Source organism: Perognathus longimembris, chromosome 28, assembly GCF_023159225.1.
Source record: "Perognathus longimembris pacificus isolate PPM17 chromosome 28, ASM2315922v1, whole genome shotgun sequence".
Taxonomy (NCBI): domain Eukaryota; kingdom Metazoa; phylum Chordata; class Mammalia; order Rodentia; family Heteromyidae; genus Perognathus; species Perognathus longimembris.
This window is the reverse complement of record NC_063188.1, coordinates 58,682,935-58,708,129: the sequence shown is the minus strand read 5'-3', so window position 1 is coordinate 58,708,129 and position 25,195 is coordinate 58,682,935. Positions and strand designations below refer to the sequence as shown.

The window sequence follows — 25,195 nt, the reverse complement described above, 5'->3', positions numbered from 1 at the left end:
TTTTATTTTACAGCAACTTTCCCTAACAATAACAGAATTTTTGTTTCCACAGCCAGATACTAAAATTTTCCCATAAGTTTTAGTCTGAACAGCATTCTAAATACAAGAGAGTCATTTGGGGGATCCAGAAATGTAATTTAACATAAAGAAAACTATTTTAGTATGCCTTTGACTAACCTTCAAGCAGAATTTTTGGTAAATATAATTATGCAGATCACGCTTGTGCCTCTGAATTGACTTTGTCATTGTTTTTAGTGTGACACAGTCACTTCCAGGAACAGAGAGATAGCAACTAAAAATATTAAACCTGTATATTTAGTGACTATCAAGTTTTACTACAGTTATGATTCCAATTTGTGCTGAATATTAAAACTTTTAAATATAATTAGTAAGCATTCTATTTTGTTAGTATAATATTTCCCTGCCAACAATGACAAGCCTTAAAGTCCTTTTTAAATTTACCAGGGTGAAAAAAAGTTTAAAATTTGCCTTTTAAAGTAATTCAAGCCGGGTGCTGTGGCATTGATAGCCCTAGCTACTCAGGAGGCTGAGTTGAGGATTGTGGTTCAAAGCCAGCTGGAGCAGAAGAGTTCCCATGAGATTATTATCTCCAATTAACCATTCAAAAACTGGAAGTGGTGCTATGGCTCAAAGTGGTAGAGCACTCATCTTGAGTGAAAAATCTGGGCGTCTCTTGACCCCCCCACACACAAAAAAAGATGTAATCCAGGCAGGCACTGGTGGCTTATGCCTGTAATCCTAGCTACTAAACAGGCTGAGACCAGAGGATTGCAATTCAAAGCCAACCCAAACAATAAAGTCTGTGAGACTCTTCATCCCAATTAACCACCCAAAAGCCAGAAATGGGACTGTGAGCTCAAGTGGTAGAGAACTAGCCTTGAGCAAAAAATTTAATGGACAGCAGCTAGGCCCTTAGTTCAAGCCCTAGGTCTGGGGCATTCACATTCGCACGCGCGCGTGTGTGTGCACACATAATCCAGGAATTATTATCAAAGCCTAATTTTAACTCTGTTTTCACTGGTAGTATTTAGGTCTTTATTCTTTACTTATTATTCCAGTCTTAGAGCATCTGACGTCTACAAGCAATGTTGCTTTAATGATAATATTTGGTAACAAAACTGCTTGATGGATATCTATTACCATATTGCTTACTGCTGATATTTTATTGTTGATCTTTCAGAAGATGTTTGTGAATATTAAGCTAAGTTCTGTGAACATGAAATTATAATGTCCTTTTGGTTATGTTGCTTTCAGTTGAACACAAGGCCTTATATATGCTAGACAAGCACTGTATCACTGAACTACATCCCCGCCTAATATATCATCTTAACATTTTTGAGGGGCACTGGGGTTTTAACCCAGGGCTTTGCACCTGCTAGGCAGATATTCTGTCACTCTAGCCATGCCCCTCAGTCCTATCGTTTTACTTTCTGATGTCTTCCAAGAATATGTGATACATATTTGTAAGACAGATGGGAAAGAAAACTATTGAGACATTTGCCATTGTAATAAGACGTTTTCCTTAAAGTTCAAGGTAAATAGTGGGAAACTGCCCAAAAATTGTTAAAGATAGTACCCTTATTATAGGTGGCCCCAGAAGAATTTAAGACCAGCATTGGCCGTGTGAATGCATGTTTGAAAAAGGCTCTCCCAGTCAATGTGAAATGGCTGCTGTGTGGATGTCTCTGCTGCTGTTGCACACTGGGTTGCAGCCTGTGGCCTGTTATTTGCCTCAACAAAAGAGTGAGTATAACCCTTCTATTGTATAACTGTTAGAGATACTTACTAAATACTATGTTACAGGCTGTTTCTGTATACTTTGAATGATTTATTTAATTCCCATAACAATGCTGTCCTTATTTTAGAATTGAAAACTAAGGGAAGATTAAGTCATTTGTCCAACCTTTATATAACTTGGCACTTCATATATGAGTTTCCATTATTTTAAATAAGGGCAATGTACTTGATATGCTTAATTAAATATAAATACAGGTAGAGGGCTTATTTTTTTATAGAAAAGAAAAAAACTGAAGCTATGACTTAAAAATTCTTGAAGCTATACTACCTCTGACCTAAGGAAAGACAGAAAATGTAACCTACAAAGTTGGATGGGGGGAATCCTCTTTTTGAACTTGTTATAATACTGTTCTAACATAGCACAGAATTAGTTATGTCATGAATTTAAGACTGATCTCTTAATCTTGTCTTCTTTACAATTTCATTTTTCCTAGCTTCTCACAAAGTAAGTGACTGGACCTATTTATATATCTATAAGGGGAAATCTGCATCAATCACAAGTCTCCACTTGCTTGCACCAAACATGGTACAGTCCATTAGGCAAATAAGAGATGATGCTTGAACAATCATAGATCTTCTATTGGATTGAAATGCCACGTCTGAGATACAGTGGAAGTTATAGTTGTTTTTTCTGTTATATGTTGGTTTTTCAATTATAGTTGCTTTTTCTGTTATATGTTGGTTTCCCAGTTATAGTTGGTTTTTCAGTTATATGTTGGTGTTCTGTTGGTGACAATACTTTAATAAGGTAACCAAAAGAAAAGAAATATTCAAACAAATACTTTAAATTTTTTTAACTTTTGTCTTGGGAAAGTTTTCTCCCATGGGAAAACATCTTTAAAAATTATAATGGAAGCCATTGAGGAAAACACTGATTTTATGTAAAGTTCTTTTCCAGTGCCATCTTAATGATTTTGTTTAAACTTTTTAATAATAGTCTACAAGTCAGATTCAGAATTACAAGCACCTTACAGAAGAATAACTAATGGTACAATTGTTTCACTAAGGTAAAAAATATTCCCAAGAAAAACTCATTTTTTCTCTCCATTTTTCCTACCTTTCATATTTACTTCAAAAAGACAACTAATAGGGCTGGGGATATAGCCTAGTGGCAAGAGTGCCTGCCTCGGATACACGAGGCCCTAGGTTCGATTCCCCAGCACCACATATACAGAAAACGGCCAGAAGCGGCGCTGTGGCTCAAGTGGCAGAGTGCTAGCCTTGAGCGGGAAGAAGCCAGGGACAGTGCTCAGGCCCTGAGTCCAAGGCCCAGGACTGGCCAAAAAAAAAAAAAAAAAAAAAGACAACTAATAAAATATTTACAACTTCATGACATTTTTAATAAAACGTTAAGCGTTTTACTGATTCCCATGGTAGCCACCAATAGGTTTGCTTTATACAGCTTCCTTTGTTGATCAAAGCGCATAAAATTATTCTCAAGTGGCTTTCTATAAGTAAGAAAAAAGTTGACAGTATAAATATCTCTTAATTGTCATAGTCTTACTTTTATTTTTTTAATTTTTATTATCAAACTGATGTACAGAGAGGTTACAGTTTCATATGTTAGGCATTGGATACATTTCTTGTACTGTTTGTTACCTCGTCCCTCATTCCCCCCTCCCTTCTCCCCCTTTCCCTTTCCCCTCAGGAGGTGTTCAGTTCACTTATACCAAACAGTTTTGCAAGTATTGCTTTTGTAGTTGTTTGTCTTTTTTTACCCTGTGTCTCTCAATTTTGGTATTCCCTTTCAATTTCCTAGTTCTAATACCAGTTTAGACAGTTTCCAATATACTCAGATAAGATTACAGAGATAGTGTAGATACAACCACAGGAAGGTGATACAAGAACATCATCAATAGTAGAAGCTACAGATAAAACATGGGACATTGAAAGTAGTTACAACAGTGATATAACAATCATTTCCATAACATGGAGTTCATTTCACTTAGCATCATCTTATGTGTTCATAAGGGTATAGCTATTGGGCTCTTGTGATCCTCTGCTGTGACTTGCCTAAACCTATGCTAATTATTCCCTATAAGGGAGACCATAGAGTCCATGATTCTTTGGGTCTGGCTCACTTCACTTAGTATAATGTAGTCTTACTTTTAAATGTTACAATCAATAACTTCTACCCACTGCATTTTTTTAAAGTTCAATGTAAATTAATCATGATTTGGATTTCCTATCGTGTAAATCTAGCCAATCTGAAATACTTTAAAACAAGGTTAGGTTTTTCTGCTATTGTCATACAAGATCTTTTTCTTTGATGACCTATTTATGTTTTGCCTGTTTCTTAATACTTCTACCACTAAGCCTGAAACAGGGAACATTTTTTCAATTATGTAATTTTACTTTGAATACTTCTAATAGAATGATCAATGGAAATAGTGATAATATTGGTGATATGATCCCTTCCTATCATAGCTCCATTACTTTGACGAATTAAGTGTTCACGCTGAAGCTAGGCACTAATGGCTCACATCTGTAATCCTAGCTACTCAGGATCTGAGGATCATGCTTTGAAGCCAGAGCCTGGGCAAGAAAGTCCCTGAGATTTCTATCTCCAATTAACCACCAAAGTGGAGCTGTTGATCAAGTGATAGAGTGCCTTGAACACAAAAGCTCAGGGACAGCGCCCAGGCCCTGACTTTAAGCCCCAGGATGAGCACTGATGGGAGCACACACACACACACACACACACACACACACACACACACACACAGAGAGAGAGAGAGAGAGAGAGAGATTTCATACTGAAGTTGAAATACGAGTGTATCTTCAGTCTAATCTTTGTTTAAAAAAGATAACTTAGCACAGACTTTTCAAGCTGTCATCCAAGGAGCCAAATCCAGCTCAATCTGTTTTTAAACATTTAAATCAACTGTCATTTAAAAATCAGAATATTGACGCTGGGGTATAGCTCAGTGGTAGAGCACTTGCTTAGCATGTATAAAGCCTGAGGTTTGATTCTCAGCACCACAAACAAGTAAAATGATAAAATGAATAAAAATAAAATGTGTGTTAACCAGACTCTCATAAAATCTAAAGTTCTGGCAGTACTGGATCCACATACTTGTTTGTCAGCATTGGTTCCATTTGAGTGGAGGCTGCTTTTAAATAGAACACATAGTTTCTTGTTTGCCACGAAACCACTCAGCATTACCTTCTTTGTCTTGCTCTGTAGGCACATTAGTTCATGGTCCCTGATTTTGTACATGCCATACTGTCAACACCGCAGTACACAACGAAAACTTAAGCACATGCTGATAACCTTGTGAAAGGCACTCAGTGTCCTCACCTATAAAGTTAGGATAATAGTATTTACTTTTAAGGTGCTTGTGATGATGGTGAGATTTAAAGCACCTCCCTGCTTTTTGTGTGTAAAGGGGAAATAAGTCAAATTCAGTGAAATAACCAGTATACCTCTGTTATTGCTTCTGAATCTGAGCTCCCTCAAATAACCTTTGGCTCTGGTGGGAATTCCCATAGCAACATGCTGTATGAAATTAGGGTTGTCATTTACCTGATCTTACATCTAAACAGCAGTGAGAACAGGCTCATTGCCTGACCCAACTCTTAAAGCTTGAAATTAATTTTTTTGGCTGGTCCTGGAGCTTGAACTCAGGGCCTGGGCTCTGTCCCTGAGCCTCTCTATGCTCAAGGTTAGCACCCTACCACTTGAGACACAGCACCACTTTTGGATTTTTCTGTTTATATAGTGTTGAGGAATCAAACCCAGAGTTTCATGCATGCTAGGTAAGCACTTTACCAGTAAGCCACATTCCCAGCCCTTGAAATTAACTGTAACATTTCCCTTTTGTACTTTACTACTTGATAAACGGAGAGGGATATTCAGAAAGAAGCGATTTTCTGTCTCACAATATGAATGTGACTTTTGGTTGCAAGTTCTGGGGCTTGAACTAAGGGCCTGATGCTCTCACCTGGCTTTTTCTGCTCCAGAGAAGTGCTCTAACCACTTGAGCCACACCTTCACTTCCTGCTTTTTGCTTACTGTCTGGTGGTAAGAGTCTCTAGAATTTGTCTGTCCTGGTTGGCTTCAAACCTCAATCCTCAAAGAGTAAGGGACACATTAATAAGGAGGAAGATAAGAAACCAGGCACTATTAAAAACTGATAGTGCTAAATGAAATAAATGTGAAGGGTTTTTTTGCTAGTCCTAAAAATTGAAATAGAGATTCAAGTACATTAATATCAAAAATGAAAATAGGATATTTTTATATGCAGCTATTGAGGAAGTTTTAAAGCTACACTTTCAATATTTGGGGCTGCTCATTATATGTTTCTTTTCCTGTGTGTGTAATCTCTGATTTGTAAAGGACAGCCTGAGGATACACTGCAATGCATTGCCACACATTGTATGGTGTGGTGTGTGGGCATGAACTACCCATGACATCTCAAGTCTCCTCCTGGGGAGGATGCCAGGAATGATTTATTTGTAATTTTCTGTTATGTTAAATGAACAATCTTGGAGCCTGTTGCATCTCTGACAGTGATTGGAGTGAACGTAAACTCCGTGTTTTAAAAATAAAGTGGTATTTAGTGCTAAATGTGCTATCCAACTTTAAAAAAACAAACGTCAAGCTTGGAAGGGGAACAAAATGGTGAGACAAAGGACACAGGGTGAACCAATGCAACAGCAATACTCATAAGACAATATGTTGAAGATGAGCTGTACAACTTAGAGAGGAAATTGGGGGGAGGGAAAGTGGGCAAAAAATGAGGGAGAGGGTAATAATGTTTGACAAAAATGTACTCATTGCCTTACACATGCAACTGTAACCCCTCTGTACATCACCTTGATAATAAAATAAATTTGAAAAAAAAAGTCAATCTTCACATCTTACTCAGCCTCCTGAGTAACTAAGATTACAGGGTTGAGCTACCAGTGTACAGCTACAAATGTGATTTTGTTTTAGGGGATAAACATTATAATTCGTGTCATATTTGGTTCCACATTTTTATCTAATTTTAAAAAGAAAAGTATAGGAACAAGAGCTCCATCTGTACATTATGTCATATGGAAAAGAAAATCAGCCTCTATAAAAGAGACAGACCTGCTGAAATTTAACACAAATTACATGTACTCTCCATTTAAGCCATTGATTTACTCTTTTCAAGAAATGTAAAGTATGTACTTAGGCAAAAACAACATGCATAAACAATTTCAACTTGGTCATAACCTGCCTTTCCCACACTTTGAGCCTTTTAAGGTGTGTGTGTATCTGTGTGTGTGCGCGCGCACGCACGCCTGCCAATACTCAAGGCCTTAGCACTGTCCTTGAGCTTTTGGCTGATTGATGCTCTACCACTTGAGCCACAGCTCCACTTCTGGCTTTTGTGGAAGTGAATTGGAAGATAAGAGTCTCACAGACGCTCCTGCCCAGCATGGCTTCAAACCATGATCATCAGATCTCAGCCTCTTGAGCAGCTAGAATTGCAGGAGTGAACCATTGGCACCTGGCTAAACCTTCTAAGTTGTAAGGAACTTGAGTCATTAGGCTATAGCCGTGTATCAGAAAATGATGGTGATCTACGGATCAAGGTTCAAAGTCATCCTAGGCAGAAAAGTCCATGAGACTCTTATCTCCAGTTAACTACCAAAAATCCAGAAGTCGAGATGTGACTAAAGTGGTAGAACTCCAGCCCTGATTGAAAAAGCTATAGAACAGCTCCCAGGCCCTGAGTTCAAGCCCTAGTATGGACAGAGAAACAGGCATATGCACAAATACACACATGAACACACACACACACACACACAAGATTAGTATTCATATATACTAGTGACATTATCTATTCCTGGGACTTGTTTTTCTTGGTAGATTTTGATTACTCATTTGGCCTTCTTACAGATTTATTCAGATTTTCTGTTTCTGCTTGAGTGAGTCCTAAGAAGAGGTTCATTTCATCTAAGCTATCTAGTTTCTCAGTCTACAGTTGTTCTTATTAGTCTCTTACAACTTTTTAATTTCTATAAAATTGATAGTAATGTAAGTTTTAGCAGTCTTTTCAGAGAAATAACATTTTTTGGTGCTATTGGTGTTTGAACTCAGGTGGCCTTATACTTTCTGGAGAACTGTTCTACCACTTGAGTAATGGTCCTAACCCCTGTTTTTGTGTTCTTTTTCACCACTCTTGGGTTTCCTTTTTTTCTTTCTTCAATTAACTTTGGGTTTAATTTTTTTTCCTTTTTGGTAGCTCTTTCAGGTATAAAATTCAATGTTTTATTTAAGACCTTTCTTAGTGTAAGCACTATAACTCTTAATTTCCTTCTCAACACTACTTTAGTTACACACCATAAGTTTTGGTATGTTTTGTCGTTGTGTTCATTTATTACAGTATTTTCTTCTTTAGTCCATTGGTTATTTCAAAGTGAGTACTCCAGTTTTCTTCTCTTACGATTTCTAGGCTTATTCCCTTATTATTTGGAAAGATACTTTGATCACTTTAATCTTTTTAGGTTTATTGAGGCTTGTCTTGTGGCATAACACATGGTCAGACCAGAAAAATGCCCCATGTCCACTTGAGAAGAATTTGTCACTGCTTTGCTATGGGTAGAATGGGCTATATGTCCATTCTAAGTGGTTGATACTGTTCAAGTTTTGGGGTTCTTTATTGATATTCTGTATAGTTGTTTTTATCCATTTTTGAAATCTTTATTATTGTAGAACTATCTATTTTTCCTCTTAGTTTTCTTTTTTCACATATTTTGTGCATCTGGGGCTTCTTGCATGTGTGTTTATTTCTTCTTGATGGCTTTGTCCTTTTACCAGTATATGCTTTTTTTTTTTTTTTTTGGCCAGTCCTGGAGCTTGAACTCAAGGCTTAAGCACCGTCCCTGGCTTCTTTTTGCTGAAAGCACTCTGCCACTTGAGCCATAGCGCCACTTCAGGCCATTTTCTACATATTTGGTACTGGGGAATCGAACCCAGGGCTTCTTGTATACGAGGCAAGCACTCTTGCCACTAGGCCATATTCCCACACCCCCCCCCCGCATATGCTTTTATGAACTGCATGTTTATGTTCCCCCAAACTTATGTGTTGAAGTCCTAGCACCCAATGTGAAGGTATTAAAGATAGGCCCTTTGGGAAGTGATAATGCTTAAATACATTGGTGAGAGCTGGATCTTTATGATGATATTAATGCCTTTATGAGAAAATTTTCCCTCTTGCCCTTCATCCTTCTGCTCTCCTCTATCACCATTTTCTGTATCTCCCTACCGTGTGATGATATAACAAGTAGGCAGCTGTCTGTAAGCCAGGAAAAGACTCCTCACCTGAACCCAGCCATATGGATTCTCTCAACTCAGGTTTGCCAGCCTCCAGAACTGTGAGAAATGATTTTTTTTAAAAAAAGTCTACAATATTTTTTCATAGCAATCTAAACAGACCAATTTGTGTGTGTGTGTGTGTGTGTGTGTGTGCATGTGTGTGTGCACGTGCGCACATGTGCACACTGTCAGAGAGTTTGGGGTTTTTTTCCTTCAGTATATGGGTTTTATAACTCAAGGCCTCACACTTTCCATGCAAGTATTTTACCACTTTGGCCATACCTCTGGCCTTTTTCTTTTAGTTATTTGTCAGATAGGGTCTCATGCTTTTTTCCTTTTTTGGCCAAGGGTCAGCCTTAGACCTGATCCTCCAACCTACAACTCCCAAGTAGCTGAGATTATAAGCGTGCCTGCCTTATTCTTTGAGATAGAGTCTTGCCAACTATTTTTTACTAGGCTGGCCTTGAACCCTGACTTTTCTAACTGTACCTCCCAAGTAGCTAGGATTACTGTGCCTAGACTCTCTTTTTCACTTATATGTTGGTTTTTGTTTTTTGCCAGTCCTGGGCCTTGAACTCAGGGCCTGAGCACTGTCCCTGAGCTTCTTTTGCTCAAGGTTAGCACACTACCACTTGAGCCACAGCGCCACTTCCAGCTTTTTCTGTTTATGTGGTAGGAGGATTCAAACCCAGGGCTTCTACCACTAAGCCACATTCCCAGCCCCAATATATATTGGTTTTTTCACTATATTTTTCTTTCTCTTTTTCTTTTCTTTTCTTTTTTTTTTTTTTTTTGTCAGTCGTGGGGCTTGAACTCTGGACCTGGGTGCTGTCCTTGACCTCTTCAGTTCAAAGCTAATGCTCTACCCCTTTGAGCCACAGTGCCACTTCTGGTTTTCTGGTGTTTACTTGGAGATAAGAGTCTCACAGACTGCTACCCCGGCTGGCTTTGAACCACAATCCTCAGATCTCAGCCTCCTGACTAAGTGGGATTACAGGAGTGAGCCACGTACCTGGCAAGCTTTGTAAATAGATGTTAAGTCTGTTTTGTCTGATAATATAACCACCAGCTCTATTTTTTTGCTCCTGTTTGTGTGGAATATCTTTTTCTGTCTTTTTACTTTCAACCTATTTGTATCTCTATATCTAAATTGAGTCTCATGTAGGCAGCATGTAGCCACTTCATGGTTTTCATTCATTCTGCAGACCTCTACCTTTTAATTGAGAGTTTAATTTACATTTGAAGTGATTACTGATAATATATTACTTGACTGATATTTCTGTACCAAAGTACCATCAAGTCGATACTTAAACCACAGAAATAAATTTTTTTCACAGTTTTGGAGGCCAGAAGTCCAAGATCAAGGTGTCAGCATGGAGCTGGGGTGTTTTTTTTTTCCTGAATCTTTTGGTTTCTAGCTAGCCTTCTCCCTGCATCTTCACACCATCTTTCCTCTGTACATGTCTATGTCTTAATGTCCTCTTCTTAAAATAATACCATTCATTAGATGAGGGAATACTCAAAAGATTATATTTTAATTTAATTGCCTTCATAAGTACTCTATTTCCAAAAATCATATTCTGAGGTATGGAGGTTGAGACTTCAATGTATGAATTTTGAGGCAATGTAATTAAGCCCATCAAATAAGTGAATAGTTACTTTTTTGGTTTTGCTATTTGTTTTCTTTGGGTAGAAGAGGACTATACTGGGACTTGAACTCAGGGCCTCTTGCTTAACTGGTACTCTACCACTTGAGCCACACCTCCACTTCCAGCTTCTTGCTGATTAATAGGAGATGAGTCTCACATACTTTCCTGCCTGGACTGGCTTTAGACCTTGATCCTGAGATCTCAGCTTCCTGAGTAGCTAGGATGTGAGCCACCAGCACCCAACCTTGTCTTCAACCTTTCATAGCTTTATTGCACCTTAGTACCTCCATTATTTCCTTATTTTGTGTTTAGCTGGTCTTGTGCTAGCCCATGGGCCTTCTCATTTCCTGTTGTGTATTTTTTGTTATTTTCCCATTTGTTACAATTAATCAAACTTTACAACACATGAGTTTGAATTACTACTAGTTTAGCTTCAGTAGTATATAAACTCTGCTTCTAGTATCTCCTTTCCTCCCTATTGTTATTCTTAATTTATCATGGGCCCATTAACATAAATGTATACCTTTAATTTTTGCTTCGTCTTTTAAATCATGTCGGAAGAAAAAAGAAGTTACCAGACAAAAATGCTACCACACTGACTTTTCATATATTCATATGCTTTTGCCAGTGTTATTTACCTCATAACACAACTGAAATTATTCTATAGTGTCCTTTCATTTTTGCCAGCAAGACTTCATTTAGAATTTCTTTTTTTTTTTTTTTGCCAGTCTTGGGGCTTGAACTCTGGGCCTGAGCACTGTCCCTGGCTTCCTTTTGCTCAAGGCTAGCACCCTACCACTAGAGCCATAGCATCACTTCTGGCCTTTTCTGTTTGTGTGATGCTGAGGAACCCAACCCAGGGCTTCATGCATGCTAGGCAAGCACTCTACCACTAAGCCACATTCCCAACCCCCTCCATTTAGAATTTCTTACAAGCAGTTCCAATAGCAATAAATTCCTTCAGTCTTTTTATTAGGAATTTCTTTGTTTCTACTTTTTTTTTTGCCAGTCCTGAGGCTTGGACTCAGGATCTGAGCACTGTCCCTGGCATCTTTTTGCCCAAGGCTAGCACTTGAGCCACAGCTCCATTTCTGGCCATTTTCTATATATGTGGTGCTGAGGAATTGAACCTAAGGCTTCATGTATACAAGGCAAGCACTCTTGCCACTAAACCATATTCCCAGCCCCTCTACTTTTTTTCAAAGGATAATTTTGCTAGATACATAATTCTTGGTTGACAATTTTTCTTTCAACACTTTAAAATATGTCATCTTACTGCCTGGGACTTTCATGATTTCTAATATAAAATTAGCTAGTAGTCTTACCAAGGATCCCTTATACAAATTGCTTCTCTCTTACTGCTTTCAGGATTCTTCTGTTTTTGAAAATATTTTGCCAGTATTCTGGAGTTTGAAATCAGAGCCTTGAATTTGCTTAGTTTGCATGCTCAGCTTGCTTGTTCCACCTCCAGCCTGTTGGGGGTTTTTGTGATTATTATTTTTCTTTTTTGCCAGTCCTGGGTCTACCACTTGAGGCACAACACCATTTCTGGATTTTTCCCCCTGTTTATGTGGTACTGAGGAATTGAACCCAGGGCTTCATGCATGCTAGGCAAGCACTCTACCACTAAACTATGTTCCAGCCCTTTTGTGGTAATTTTTGAAGATAGAGTCTTGGATACTTTTCTGCCTGGGCTGGCTTTGAACTGCAATCCTCAGATCTTAGCCTCCTGAGTATCTTGGATTACAGACATGAGCCACCAGCACTTGGCTTGTTTGGGTTTTAATAGTTGCATTATACTTTTTCTTCCTATGGCTCACTTTAAGTTTATCCTATTTGGAATTCATTAGGCTTCTTTGAATTTTCTTTTTATATCTGTGCAAATTCAAGTTAATACCCGACATCACCTGGTTGAAACCAGGTCTACAAAGCTTCCTTTGATGTTTCTCCTAAGGTAGGCTTGCAGGAAAATGTACAGTCTCAGTTTTTAATCTAAGAATGTTTTGATTTCAACTTTTTGTATGTAATTTTAGTTAACAGATTTCTTTTTCTTGCAATTTGAAGAGTTTATTTACTTGTTGGTGATGGTGGTGTTAGCTGTGGGACTTGAACTCAAGGCCTGGACACTGTCTCTGAGCTTTTTTGCTCAAGGCTAGTGCTCTACCACTTTGAGCCATAGCACCACTTCAAGTTTTCTGGTAGTTAATTGGTGATGAGTCTTACAGACTTTCCTTAGACTGGCTTCGAACCTCGATCCTCAGATCTCAGCCTCCTGAGTAGTTAGGATTACAGGCATGAGCCACTGGTGCCCAGCTATAATTATTATTACTGTACAAAATAGTCTTTTCATATTCTTTTGCTTACCAATATTTATTCAAAGAACCTTCTTTATCTTTTCTGATTTTGTAACTCCATTTTTTTAGCATAGAATACCACATTGTTTGGATATACCATTTTTTATCCACCACATTGAAGAACATTTCATTTGCTTCTAAGATTTGGCAATTATAAAAAAGACGAATCAGCAGAAAATTTCAACCCATTTAGTTGAATAGCAAGGAGTATGATTGCTGGGTCATTTGGTAAGAAGATGCTTAGTTTTATGAGAAACTGCCAAATACCTTTCCACGGTGGCTTTACAATTTTGCATTCCTGTCAACAATGAATAAAGATAATATTGCTGGTTGGCCACTGGTAGCTTTCGCCTGTGATCCTCATTATTCAGGAGACTGAGATCTGAGGATCAAGGTTCAAAGCCTGGGCAAGAAAAGTCTGTGAGGCTGTTATCTCCAATCAAACACTAAAATGCTGGAAGTCGAGGTGTGGCTCAGGTGGTAGAGTGCCAGCCTTGAGCAAAAATGCTAAGAATAGTGCCCAATGAGTGAGTTCAAGCCTCAATACCAGCAATTCCACATGATCACCAGCATTTGTTGTTGTCAGTGTTTTATAGTTTGCTCATTCTAAGAAACATGTAGTTTTACCTCACTATTGGATCATTTCCAATTCTTCACTTACATCATATTGAACAGCTTTATGTAGGCTTATTTGCTATTTAGACATCATCTTTATGCTCTTTTCTTAGTGCTTTCAGGAGAAGAAGAAAGCTGTGTGCCCTCCAGAGGACCTTCACCCATTCATTTCTAGAGGAGGGTCTAGCAGGGCAGAAACTGAAGCACCCATGCCCACTTTCAAATTATGCCATTTCTTTTATTACCGTTGAATTTTCTTAACATACTCATATACCATAGATGTCAGTACTCTATATGATGTGTGTTTTGAAAATAGTTTCATGAAGTTGTTGTGTACCTTCTTATTCTGTCTTTTGTAAAGCAGAAGTCATTCTTTTATTGACTTTAAACTTAACCATTTATTTTTGCCAGTCCTGGGGCTTGACCTCAGGGCCTGGGCTCTGTCAAGGCTAGCTCACTACCACTTGAGCCACAGCACCACTTCCAGCTTTTCTGTTTATGTGGTACTGAGGAACTCAAGCCAGGGCTTCATGCATGCTAGGTAAGCACTCTTACTACTAAGCCACATTCCCAGCCTTAACCCATTTTTATGCTTTTTTGGCATAGTACCTAAAAAATCTGCCAAATCTAAAGTCATCTGTGTTTTATTTGCTGCTGTATTGTAGAAGCTTTATGGTTTTGCACTTTACATTGAAGTTTGTGATCCATATTGAGTCATTTTCTCTAAAAGATATAAAGACTTTGGACTCATAATTTTGCATGTGAATCTCCACTTGTACCAACAGCACTTGCTGAAAACACTGTCCTTTCACCACTAAATTGTCTTTCACCACTTGTCAAAAATCAGATGGCTCTATTTTTGTAGATGTATTTCTGGCCTCTCTGTTTTGTTGTACTGATCATTGAATCAGTTCTTTTTCATACATCAGTAGCACACTACCTTGATTACTGTATGTTTATAATAAGTCCTGAGGTCAGCTACATCTGTCCTCCAACTTTGTGCCAGTTCTGGAGCTTGAACTCAGGGCCTCCTGCCTTTCCGGTTTTTCCCTCTAGACTGACACTATATCACTTGAACCACACCTCCACTTCTTGTCTTCTGACTTGATTCTCCTTATTCTGGATCTTTTGCCTTTCTGTATAAACTTTATAACAGTTTACTAATACATGCTAAATTGTTGGGGTTTTAATTGGGACTGCATTGAATCTGTAGATTAAGTTAGAAATATCAGATACCTTGACATATTGAGTTTTCACCATATTCATGACATGCTTATCATGTAGGAGAACTTTCATCAGTTTTGTGATTTTCCTGATACAGACCTTACACATGCTTTGTTTACATTTCTCCAAAATTCCTATGTTTACGCTAATCACCAGTGTGATAGTATTATTTCATTTTTACATTCATTTGTTGTTTCCTTAACACTCAATATTGTTCCCCTGAGCTTTCAGCAGTTCAATAATTAAAGTTACATTTTGCTACCCAAGTCCTGGTTTAAATGCAGTTATCTTCTACAATTTGCTTTCGGTAGGTTGTGCTTCTCCATAATTGCCTATGTCTTCAATATTTGAGGTACATGTATATACCATGATCCCACTTCTTAAACACATCTTAGAGGAATTATTTATTCTCCAGTTTGTCTTGTATTTTCCTTATTGTGTGGCCAGGATAGATTATGTCTATGCCCCATACATTGCCTAAATGGATCACCCTTATGTTACAAAGTTAATTTTGTCATATATGAGACTATTAATTGACATTTTTTGTGCTATCACTGAGACTTGAACTCAGGGCCAGAGAGCTGTCCCTTAGCTTTTTCCATCAAGGCTGGCCATCTTCTAAGGCTCATTGGAGATAAGTCTCTAGGAACTCTTTTTTCCCCCAAGTTGACTGCAAATCATATTCATCAGATTTCAACCTCCAGAGTAGCTAGGATCATGGCAGGGAGACATCAACACCTGGCTAGATGTTTATTTTGTTTCCTCAGGGTCAATTTCTTATCCTATTGTCTCTTTCACACATTTTGTTTGTTTGTTTTAGGTTTGTGGTTTTGAGTTTTGATTTTTTTTGGGGGGGGTTGTTTTGGGGGTTTTTTTGCCAGTCCTGGGGCTTGGGACTCTGAGCCTGAGCACTGCCCCTGGCTTCTTTTTGCTCAAAGCTACTACTCTACCTCCTGAGCCACAACGTCACTTCCAACTTTTTCTGTTTATATGGTGCTGAGGAATGGAACCCAGGGCTTCATGTATGCTAGGCAAGCACTCTACCACTAAGCCACATTCCCAGCCCAAGCTTGGGGATTTTGAAGTTGTTTTATTCATACAGATATGCAATGTTTCTCAATCACCATCATCCCCTTTTATCACTGTCTTTCATCCCCCCTCCCCTCTTAAAACAATTTTAACAGGTCTCGTTGTTATATTTACAATCAAATAAAGTATTTTGATCATATTCACCCTTATTTGTCCTCATCTCCATCTGATACCTGCCTGACCCCCTAACACAAAGTGTGGCTGTGAATGTTTAAAATTGCATCAAATTCATCTTTGCTTTTTGTTTGGTTTTTTGGCAGTACTGAGGTATGATCCCAAGGCTTCAGACTTAGTAGGCAGGTACTGTACCACTGAAGCACAGCTTTGCTTTCATTGTTTCTGGTTCCTAAACCTCTGTTACAAATCATTGCCATCAAGTTTTAATGTTTTAGAGCTCAGAGCCTTCAATTGAAGGGATGATCTTTCCACAATCCAGAAGTTCCTTTCATTTTTTGTCAACTGATCAAATTCTCTCTTGGTTTCCAGTATTGTAATTCAATTTAAAGGTTTTTATTTTGCTAAGATATACACAAAATTTGCCCTTTTAATCATTTCAAGTGTTACAGTTCAGTAGCCTTAATATATTCCCAGGGTTGTACATCCATTGCCACAGTTTCTAAAGTCTTCTCATTACTCCATGAAGAAATTCTATCTCCACTAAGTAATAACTCCCCATTCACTCTTCCTTTATATATTGACCATCTGTAACCTATTCTGTCTCTACAAATTTTCTTATTTCACTTACATAAAGTATTTAAGGTTCATCCATATCATATCATGTTTCAGAAAGTTTGCTCACATCTACAACTGAATTAGAGTATATTTTATTTATGCACCACATATTGTTTATTCACTTATCTTTTGGACACCTGAGTTGCTGCTACCTTTGAGCTACTATAAATAATGCTCCAATAAACACTGTTGTACTAGTATCTGTTTCATTCCTTGTTTTCAGTTTGTACAAGTATTACCTAGGAGTGCAACTGCTGGATCATAATAGCCATTGTTTAGCACTTTCAGCAACCACCAAATGTTCCATAGTAGCTGTACCATTTTATATCCCTACAACAATGCACAAGCATCCCCGAGTTTCCAGATCCTCACCAACATTTATTTACCATTTTATTGATAATAGCCACGTTAATAAATATGAAATGGTGTTTCCTGTGGTTTTACTTTTCTTTCCCATAATAAATTGTGAGCAGTTTTACTTATTGGCCATTTGTCAGTCTTTTTGTTTTGTTGTTCTTTGTTTGGGGCAAGACTGGGGGGATTGAACTCCAGATCTCACATTTGCTAGGCTGGCATGTTACTGCTGAGCCACGCCTTCAGTGTTGTGGATTCAGCTTGGCTTTGAGGGGGAGAAGGCGGTCCTGAGACCCTGCCTTCCCTCCCACCCTGGGGCAGTGTGAGAGCTAGCCACTCCCATCTTCCGGGTTCTGCCAGAAGAAAAGCACACCAGCCCCACCTTCTGTCTTGGCCACGTGTGTAATGGCAAGGGAGGCCCTGGAGACCCGGTCCTTGGTGGGGCTGTGGTCTCCGCCCATAGAGGAACTTCCTCTATCACCTTGATGGACAGTTCACTAGCCAATCATTAATACCCAGTTAGTCCCTCCTCTTCCTGCCTGCCATTACTGTTATATAAACCCCTCCCTTGAATAAAATCCTTTGAGACTGGTGGAACATCGCACTGGCTCCCCTGAATCTCTGTCCCGCATCTGCTCTTAATGCATAAGGGGGAGGGGGGGGGCGGAGATTTCGGCAGCCATACCTCAGTTGTCTTAGCCCAACAGGAACACGCTCCACCCCTCCTGCTGGTGGGAGAGGCAGAGCTGAGTGTCCTTCACAATTTGGGGCTTGGCATCTCCCCGGGAAAAAGGGGGGAACGTGGAATTTAAGCCCCACACTTCAGCTCTTTTGTTGTTGGTTGTGGGGCTTGAACTTGAGGCCTGGGCACTGTCCCTGAGCTCTTCTGCCCAAGGCTAGTGCCCTGCCACTTGAGCCACAGTGCCACTTCCAGCTTTTCTGAGTAGTTTATTGGAGATAAGAGTCAAACAACTTTCCTGCCCAAGCTGGCTTTGAACCATGATCCTCAGATCTCAGCCTCTTGAGTAGGTAGGATTACAGGTGTGAGCCACCAGCGCAGCCACCTTCAGCCCTTATATGTCTTTTTTGAAGAAATGTCTGTTCAGATCCTCTATCCATTTGTTACTACATTTTTTGTTCTTGAGTTGTGGGTATTTTTATATATTCCTATTGTTAATCACTTGTCAGATAAATGATTTGTAAGAATTTCCTCCTATTGTGTGGTTTATCTTTTCACTCTCTTAAAAATACCACTTAACACACAAATTTGTTCATTTTGATTTGTTGATTTCCTTTTTCTTTTCAAAAAAACTGATTCTGAGTTCTGTTGTTCTTTTCTGTTCTTTTCCAGTGTCTTATTTCTGCTCTGATTTTTATTTCCTTTCTTCTATGAAAGTTGAGGGTAGTTTGTTCTTTTTCTAATTCTTTGAAATATAACATGAGTGCTTTCTCTTTTCTCCAGTGTACACTTTTTTCTGTTAACTTCCCTCTTGGACTGCTTTTGCTTCATCTCATTTGTTTTGATATGTTGTGTCTCCATTTTCATTTCTCTGAAGATATTTTTATTTCCTTTTTCTTCTCTTCTTTATTGTCTTCTTTGCCCTATTGGCTGTCTAGGACCACACTGTCTAATTTTCACATACTTGTGAATTTTCCAAGATTTCTTGTGCTATTGACTTCTCACTTCATTTTGTTGTTACTGGAAAAGACAATTGCTATAATTTCAGTCTTCTTAAAATTTTTAAGACTTGTTTTGTGACCTACCATATGATCTTCCCTAGAGAATGCTTCCAAAGCATTGCCATGAAATCTTTCTAGTTCATAGAATGTTTTCACCCATTCATTTACTTCTTCTTTAACTTTAATCTTTGTTTTTACTCTGTGTGGTACCTTACACATTCTAGGCAAGTACTGTACAACTGAGATACATCTCCAGCCTCTTATTGTTGTTTCATTCTGCAGTAACATAATTCCATAGACGTAGTGGTATACAATAATGTCCATATGTTATTTTATAGTCCAAAGTCTAGGCACAACCTATTCAACTGGGTTCTCTTGCTAAGAGTCTCAATGGCCAAAGTCAAGATGTTGAAAGGGCTCTATTCCTCGGTGAACTGATTTGCTTCTAGTCCCATCCAGGTTTTGGCAAAACTCATTTCCTTTTTACACATCTTATGTAGCCCTTTCCATCATAAAGCCAGCAATGGTGAGTTGGATCCCTCTTGTATTTCAAATCTTTCCTTCTCCTAGCCAGGAAAGTTTCTCTGATTGTGTGAATTCATTCATTCTTCCTAAATAATCCTGGATTATCTCCCTATTTTAAGGCCAGTCGATCAGTAACTTTAATTACATCTGTACCATCCCTTTTGTAATGTAACACACACAGTCAAAGGTGTAATGCCAGGTGCTGAAGATCAGAGGAACAAGAATTGTGCCTCCCACAATCTTATATGCTGCAAACCTGGTTGAACTACTTAGTAGTTTGCAAATTGTGTATTAAGTGGTGTTTTTCAGAGTGAAAAGATAAGCCACAGAACAGGAGGAAATACTTGCAAGTCATATATCTGATAAGGGATTAACAAGTGTTTTAGTGGTTTCCATTAGGGTTATCTAATTACCTTAGCAATAACTTCTAATACAGTGTTGAAAAAGCAGTGAGAGAAAACCACCATAAATTCCCAGTTTCAGAGGTAAAACATTTAGTGTCACCATGAAGCATGATGGTGGCTCCAGGCTTTCCATACTTGTCTTTTCTCAAGCTGAGAAAGGTCACATCTAGGCCTAGTGTCTTATGGCTTTTGTCATGAATGGATATTGGAACTTCTCCAATATTCATATTTACATGAACACAGGGATTTTTGCTTCTTTTGTTAAGTTTCTAAGTATTACTATTGATGCTATTGTAAATGGTGAAGTTTGTTGATTAATTTGTGGGGGTGTTAATCATATGCAGCTAGCTGTGGTGTTTCAAGCTTGTAATCCCAGTACTGGAGAAGCTAAGGCAAGAGAATTGTGAGTTCAAGACCAGCCTGAGCTACATAGAAAATTCCAGGCCAGCTGAGACTACATAGTGAAACCCTGTCTCAAAAAAAGGAAGTGTTTTTTTCCCATTTATTCTATTAATATAATGAGTTTATTTATTTATAATATGAGTTTATTTTTGTGTTGACAGGACTCAATTTGAACATGATTCAGTTTGATAATGTAGTTGAGAATATTTTGTTTGTGTTAATGAGAGATATTGATCTGTGGCACTGTGCGCGTATGTGATGTCTATCTGACTTTGGTAACAATAATATTGCCCTCATATGGTGAACTGGAAGTGTTCCTTCTATTTTCTGAAAGAATTTGTGAAGGACTTGTATTATTTCTTAAAATGTTTGGAAGAATTCATGATTGAAGCCTTCTGATCCTGGAATTTTTTTTCCTTCTGGAAATATTTTTTTCTTTGTTAAAATTAGCTTATATTAGTTATACAAGCAGGATCTTATTTTTACATTTACACTGTATTCCAATCAATCTCACCCATTGTCTCATACTTCCTATTCCTTTCTCCCAATAAACATAATGGCAGGTTTCCTTCTGTTTTCATAGTTGCAAATAATCAGCCTTTTTTATCCTTCCTGAAAGATTTTGTGTGTGTGTGTGTGTGTGTGTGTGTGCCAGTCCTGGGCCTTGGACTCAGGGTCTAGGAACTGTCCTGGGCTTCTCTTTGCTCAAGGCTAGCACTCTGCCACTTGAGACACAGCGCTTCTTCTGGCCGTTTTCTATATATGTGGTGCTGGGGAATCGAAACCAGGGCTTCATGTATACGAGGCAAGCACTCTTGCCACTAGGCCGTATTCCCAGCCCCCTGAAAGCTTTTTAATTACTATTCAGTCTCTATTTGTTATCCATCTGATTTTTATCCAGACTCTATGAAACGTAATGACTCCACAATACACTCAACTTTTTTTGCTGATGTAGCCAATTGTAAATAGCTAGAATTTATTTAGAATTCAGTTGCCATGGGTTGTTAACTTGCACAGTTCAACAGGTAAGATAGTTTCTTGTGTGGGCACTTTAGAAATCATTTCAGATATAGCCTGGCTTATAAATCCTTTAGTTGTAAAAAAGAGTAATTTTCAAAGTTAACAGTGCCTACCAGCAGGGTTTTTTAAATCAAAAACCGTATACAGCTCTATCAATAATAATTAAAATGCCTAGTAATCTTTTAATGCTTTCAAAGGCTTTGCAAATTCTTTTTTTATTTGTTTATTAATTGAACACAAATTTTTTGACAAGGTGTTCTGCAAAAAGGGTACAGTTACATAGTAGGGCAGTGTGATATCTTACGTCCTGTTTTTCTATCCCTTCTCTAGGTCAGGTAGAAATATATACAATATACAATGTATCAAGAACATATACAGTATTCACAGACTTGGTCTCTACTGTCTCTCCGTCTCCCTTTGTTAACAGTCATATATCAGGGAGATCATGCCCCTTTGTTTTCTGTGTTCTAGGCTTGTCTCACTCAACATTATTTGTTCGAGTTCTGACCATTTCCCTGCGAATAACAATATTTCACCATTCCTAATCACTATGTAGTATTCCATTGTGTATAAGTACCATATATTTGGATCCATTCATCTGTGGAGGGGCATCTGGGTTGTTTCCATATTTTGGCTATTGTGAATTGTGCCGCGATAAACATGGAAGTACAAATGTCTTTTTGATATCTTGGGTTTTGCTGTTTAGGATAGATGCCTAGGAGTGGTATGGCTGGGTCATAGGGTAGGTCTATATTGAGCTTTTTGAGAAACCTCCATACTGTTCTCCAAAGTGGTTGTACTAATTTGCACTCCCACCAACAATGGAGAAGGGTTCCTCTTTCCCCACAGCCCCTCCAGCATTTGTTGTTGCCTGAGTTCAGAGTATAGGCCATTCTAACTGGGGTGAGGTGGTATCTCAGGGTTGTTTTTATTTGCATTTCCTTTACTACCAGGGATGTTGAGCATTTCCTCATATGTTTCTTTGCCATTTTTATATCTTCTCTTGTGTAGTCTCTCTTTAGCTCTTTTGCCCATTTCCTAATAGGTTTATTGGGCTTGGAGGGCCTTAGTTTTTTGAGTTCTCTGTAGATGACAGATATCAGGCCTTTGTCTGTTGCTGTGCTGGTAAATATCCTTTCCCATATCGTTGGCTGTCTTTCTGTTTTGGTGGCTATGTCCTTAGCTGTGCAGAAACTTTTTAATTTGTAGTAGTCCCATTTGTCGAGTCTTTCCCCTATTTGTTGTGCCCCTGGGACTCTATTCAGGACGTTCCTTCCTGTGCCTATAAGTTCTAGCGTCTTTCCTACTCTGTCCTTCAGTAGTTTCAAGGATTCAGTTCTGATATTGAGGTCCTTGATCCATTTTGAGTTGTAGGCTTGGGTCTACTTTGAGTTTTCTGCATATGGCTGCCCAGTTCTCCCAGCACCAGTAGTTGAAGAGGCTCTGTTTATTCCATTGTATGTCTTTAGCTCCTTTGTCGAATATCAGTTGGCTGTAAGAGTGCGGTTTTATTTGAGTCTTCAATTCTATTCCACTGGTCTTCCGATCTGTTTTTATACCAATACCAGGCTGTTTTTGTTATGATGGCCTTGTAGTAGAGCTTGAAGTGTGGTATTGTGATACCTCCTGCACTGCTTTTTTTGCCTAGAATTGCTTTGGCTATTCTAGGTCTTTTGCTGTTCCATATGAATTTATGGATTGGTTTCTCTATTTCAGTGAAGAATGTGGCTGGGATTTTGATAGGTATTGCATTGAATTTGTATAACAATTTGGGCAATATGGCCATTTTCACTATATTGATTCTGCCTACCCATGAGCATGGGAGGTCTTTCCATATCCTTGTGTCTTCTTTGATTTCCATTATTAGATTTTTGTAGTTTTCATTAAATAGGTCTGTCATGTCCTTGGTTAAGTTGATCCCTAAGTACTTTATTCTTTTTTTGGCTACTGTAAATGGAATTGTTTCCATAATTTCCTTTTCTGTTTATATATTGCTGGTGTACAGAAAAGCTTCTGACTTTCGTGGATTGATTTTGTATCCTGCTACTTTGCCAAATTGGTTAATTAGGTGTAGGAGTTTGGGTATTGAGTTTTTTGGGTCCTTCAGATATAAGATCATGTCGTCTGCGAATAGGGATAACTTGATTTCTTCCTTGCCGATGTGGATCCCTTTGATGTCCTCCTCTTGCCTTATTGCTATGGCTAGGGATTCCAGCACTATGTTGAACAGAATTAGGGAGAGTGGGCATCCTTGTCTTGTTCCTGAGTTTAGGGGGAATGATTTAAGTTTCTCTCCATTTAATATGATATTAGCAGTTGGTCTGTTGTATATGGCTTTTATTGTTTTGAGGAATGTTCCATCTATTCCTGTTCTCTCCAAAGCTTTTAATAGGAATGGATGTTGTATTTTGTCAAAGGCTTTTTGGGCATCGACTGAGATAACAATGTAATTCTTAATTTTAGATCTGTTTATGTGGTGAATTACGTTGATTGATTTACGGATGTTGAACCATCCTTGTGACTGAGGGATGAAGCCTACTTAGGTCATGATGTATGATTTTCTTGATCAGTTTCTGGATCCTGTTAGCTAATGTTTTATTGAGGAGCTTTGCGTCTGTGTTCATTAGTGATATTGGTCTGTAGTTCTCTTTTTTTGTTGGGTCTTTGCCTGGTTTGGGAATGAGTATATTAGCTTCATAGAATGAGTTGGGATTTCTCCCTCTGTTTCTATTTCACGGAAGAGTTTGAGGAGTATTGGTATTAGCTCCTCACTAAAGGTTTTGTAGAATTCGTTGGTGAATCCATCTGGGCCTGGGCTTTGCTTAGTAGGGAGGTTCTTGATTACCTCCTGTATCTCACTGTAAGTTATTGGTTTATTTAGTTGATTTATTTCTTCTTGGTTCAGTTTGGGTAGTTTGTACTTCTCTAAGAATTGATCCATTTCTGTAAAATTATTGTTTTTTGCTGAGTAGAGGTTTTGGAAATAGCTCCTTATGATTGTTTGAATATTTTGTGTACTTGTTGTACTTTTTCCGGTGGAGTCCCTGATTTTACGTATATGAGTCTCTTCTCTTCTTTTTTTTGTAAGTCTTGCAAGGGGTCTGTCAATTTTGTTTATTTTCTCAAAGAACCAGCCTTTAGTCTTATTTATTTGTTGAATGGTCTTTCTATTTTCAATCAGATTTATCTCTTCTTTAATCTTTGTGATCTCTCCCCTCCTAGTCGTTTTAGATTCTGTCATTTCTTGTTTCTCCAGTTGTTTTAGTTTCATCGTGAGGGTATTCACCTGCGCTGCTTCCATTCTTTTAATGTGGGTGCTGAGGACAATGATCTTGCCCCTCAGTACTGCCTTAGCTGTGTCCCATAGGTTCCTTTGTGATGTGTTTTCTTTGTCATTGTGGCTTATGAATTCGTTGATTTCATCTTTAATTTGGTCTGTGGCCCAAGTGTTGGATAGCAGCATGGGGTTTAGCCTCCAAGAGTGTGTATAGCCTCTGTGGTATCCTTTGTTGTTGAGGGTTACCTTTAATCCACTGTGATCAGCTATAATACATGGGAAGACATCAATACTGTAGTGTTTGCTGAGGTTCTTTGTGTGGGCTATGACGTGGTCTATTTTGGAATATGATCCATGGGCTGCTGAAAAGAAGGTGTATTGGGTCTTTGTAGGGTGGAAGGTTCTATATAGGTCTGTTAGATCCTTTTGGGAAATGGTGTTATTTAGGTCCTCAGCTCCCTTACTAATCCTCTGGGTGTTGGATCTGTCTCTTGGAGAGAGAGGGGTATTAAAGTCACCCACTATGATTGTGTTTGCATCTATCTTGTTCTGTAATTCTGTGAGAATTTATTTGACATATGTTGGGCCTCTTTTGTTCGGTGAGTATACATTTATCAGCGTGATGTCTTGATTCTGGATTTTTCCTTGTATTAATATGTAGTGTCCTTCTTTGTCTTTTTGAGTTGACTTTAATGAGAAGTCCAGCTTGTCTGAGATCAGAATGGCTACACCTGCCGTTTTGGTGGGTGCATTTGCTTGGT

The 25,195-nt window shown here is 38.4% G+C and overlaps 1 protein-coding gene across 1 annotated transcript in view; it reads left to right on the top strand.

The window, feature by feature from the left end:
- Positions 1-25,195, top strand: part of Chic1 (cysteine rich hydrophobic domain 1) — a 52,873-nt gene that overhangs the window by 20,986 nt on the left and 6,692 nt on the right. Inside the window, exon 3 of the mRNA XM_048336247.1 lies at positions 1,609-1,764. Coding sequence (XP_048192204.1) covers positions 1,609-1,764 — 156 coding nt within the window. The remainder of the gene's footprint in view (positions 1-1,608; positions 1,765-25,195) is intronic.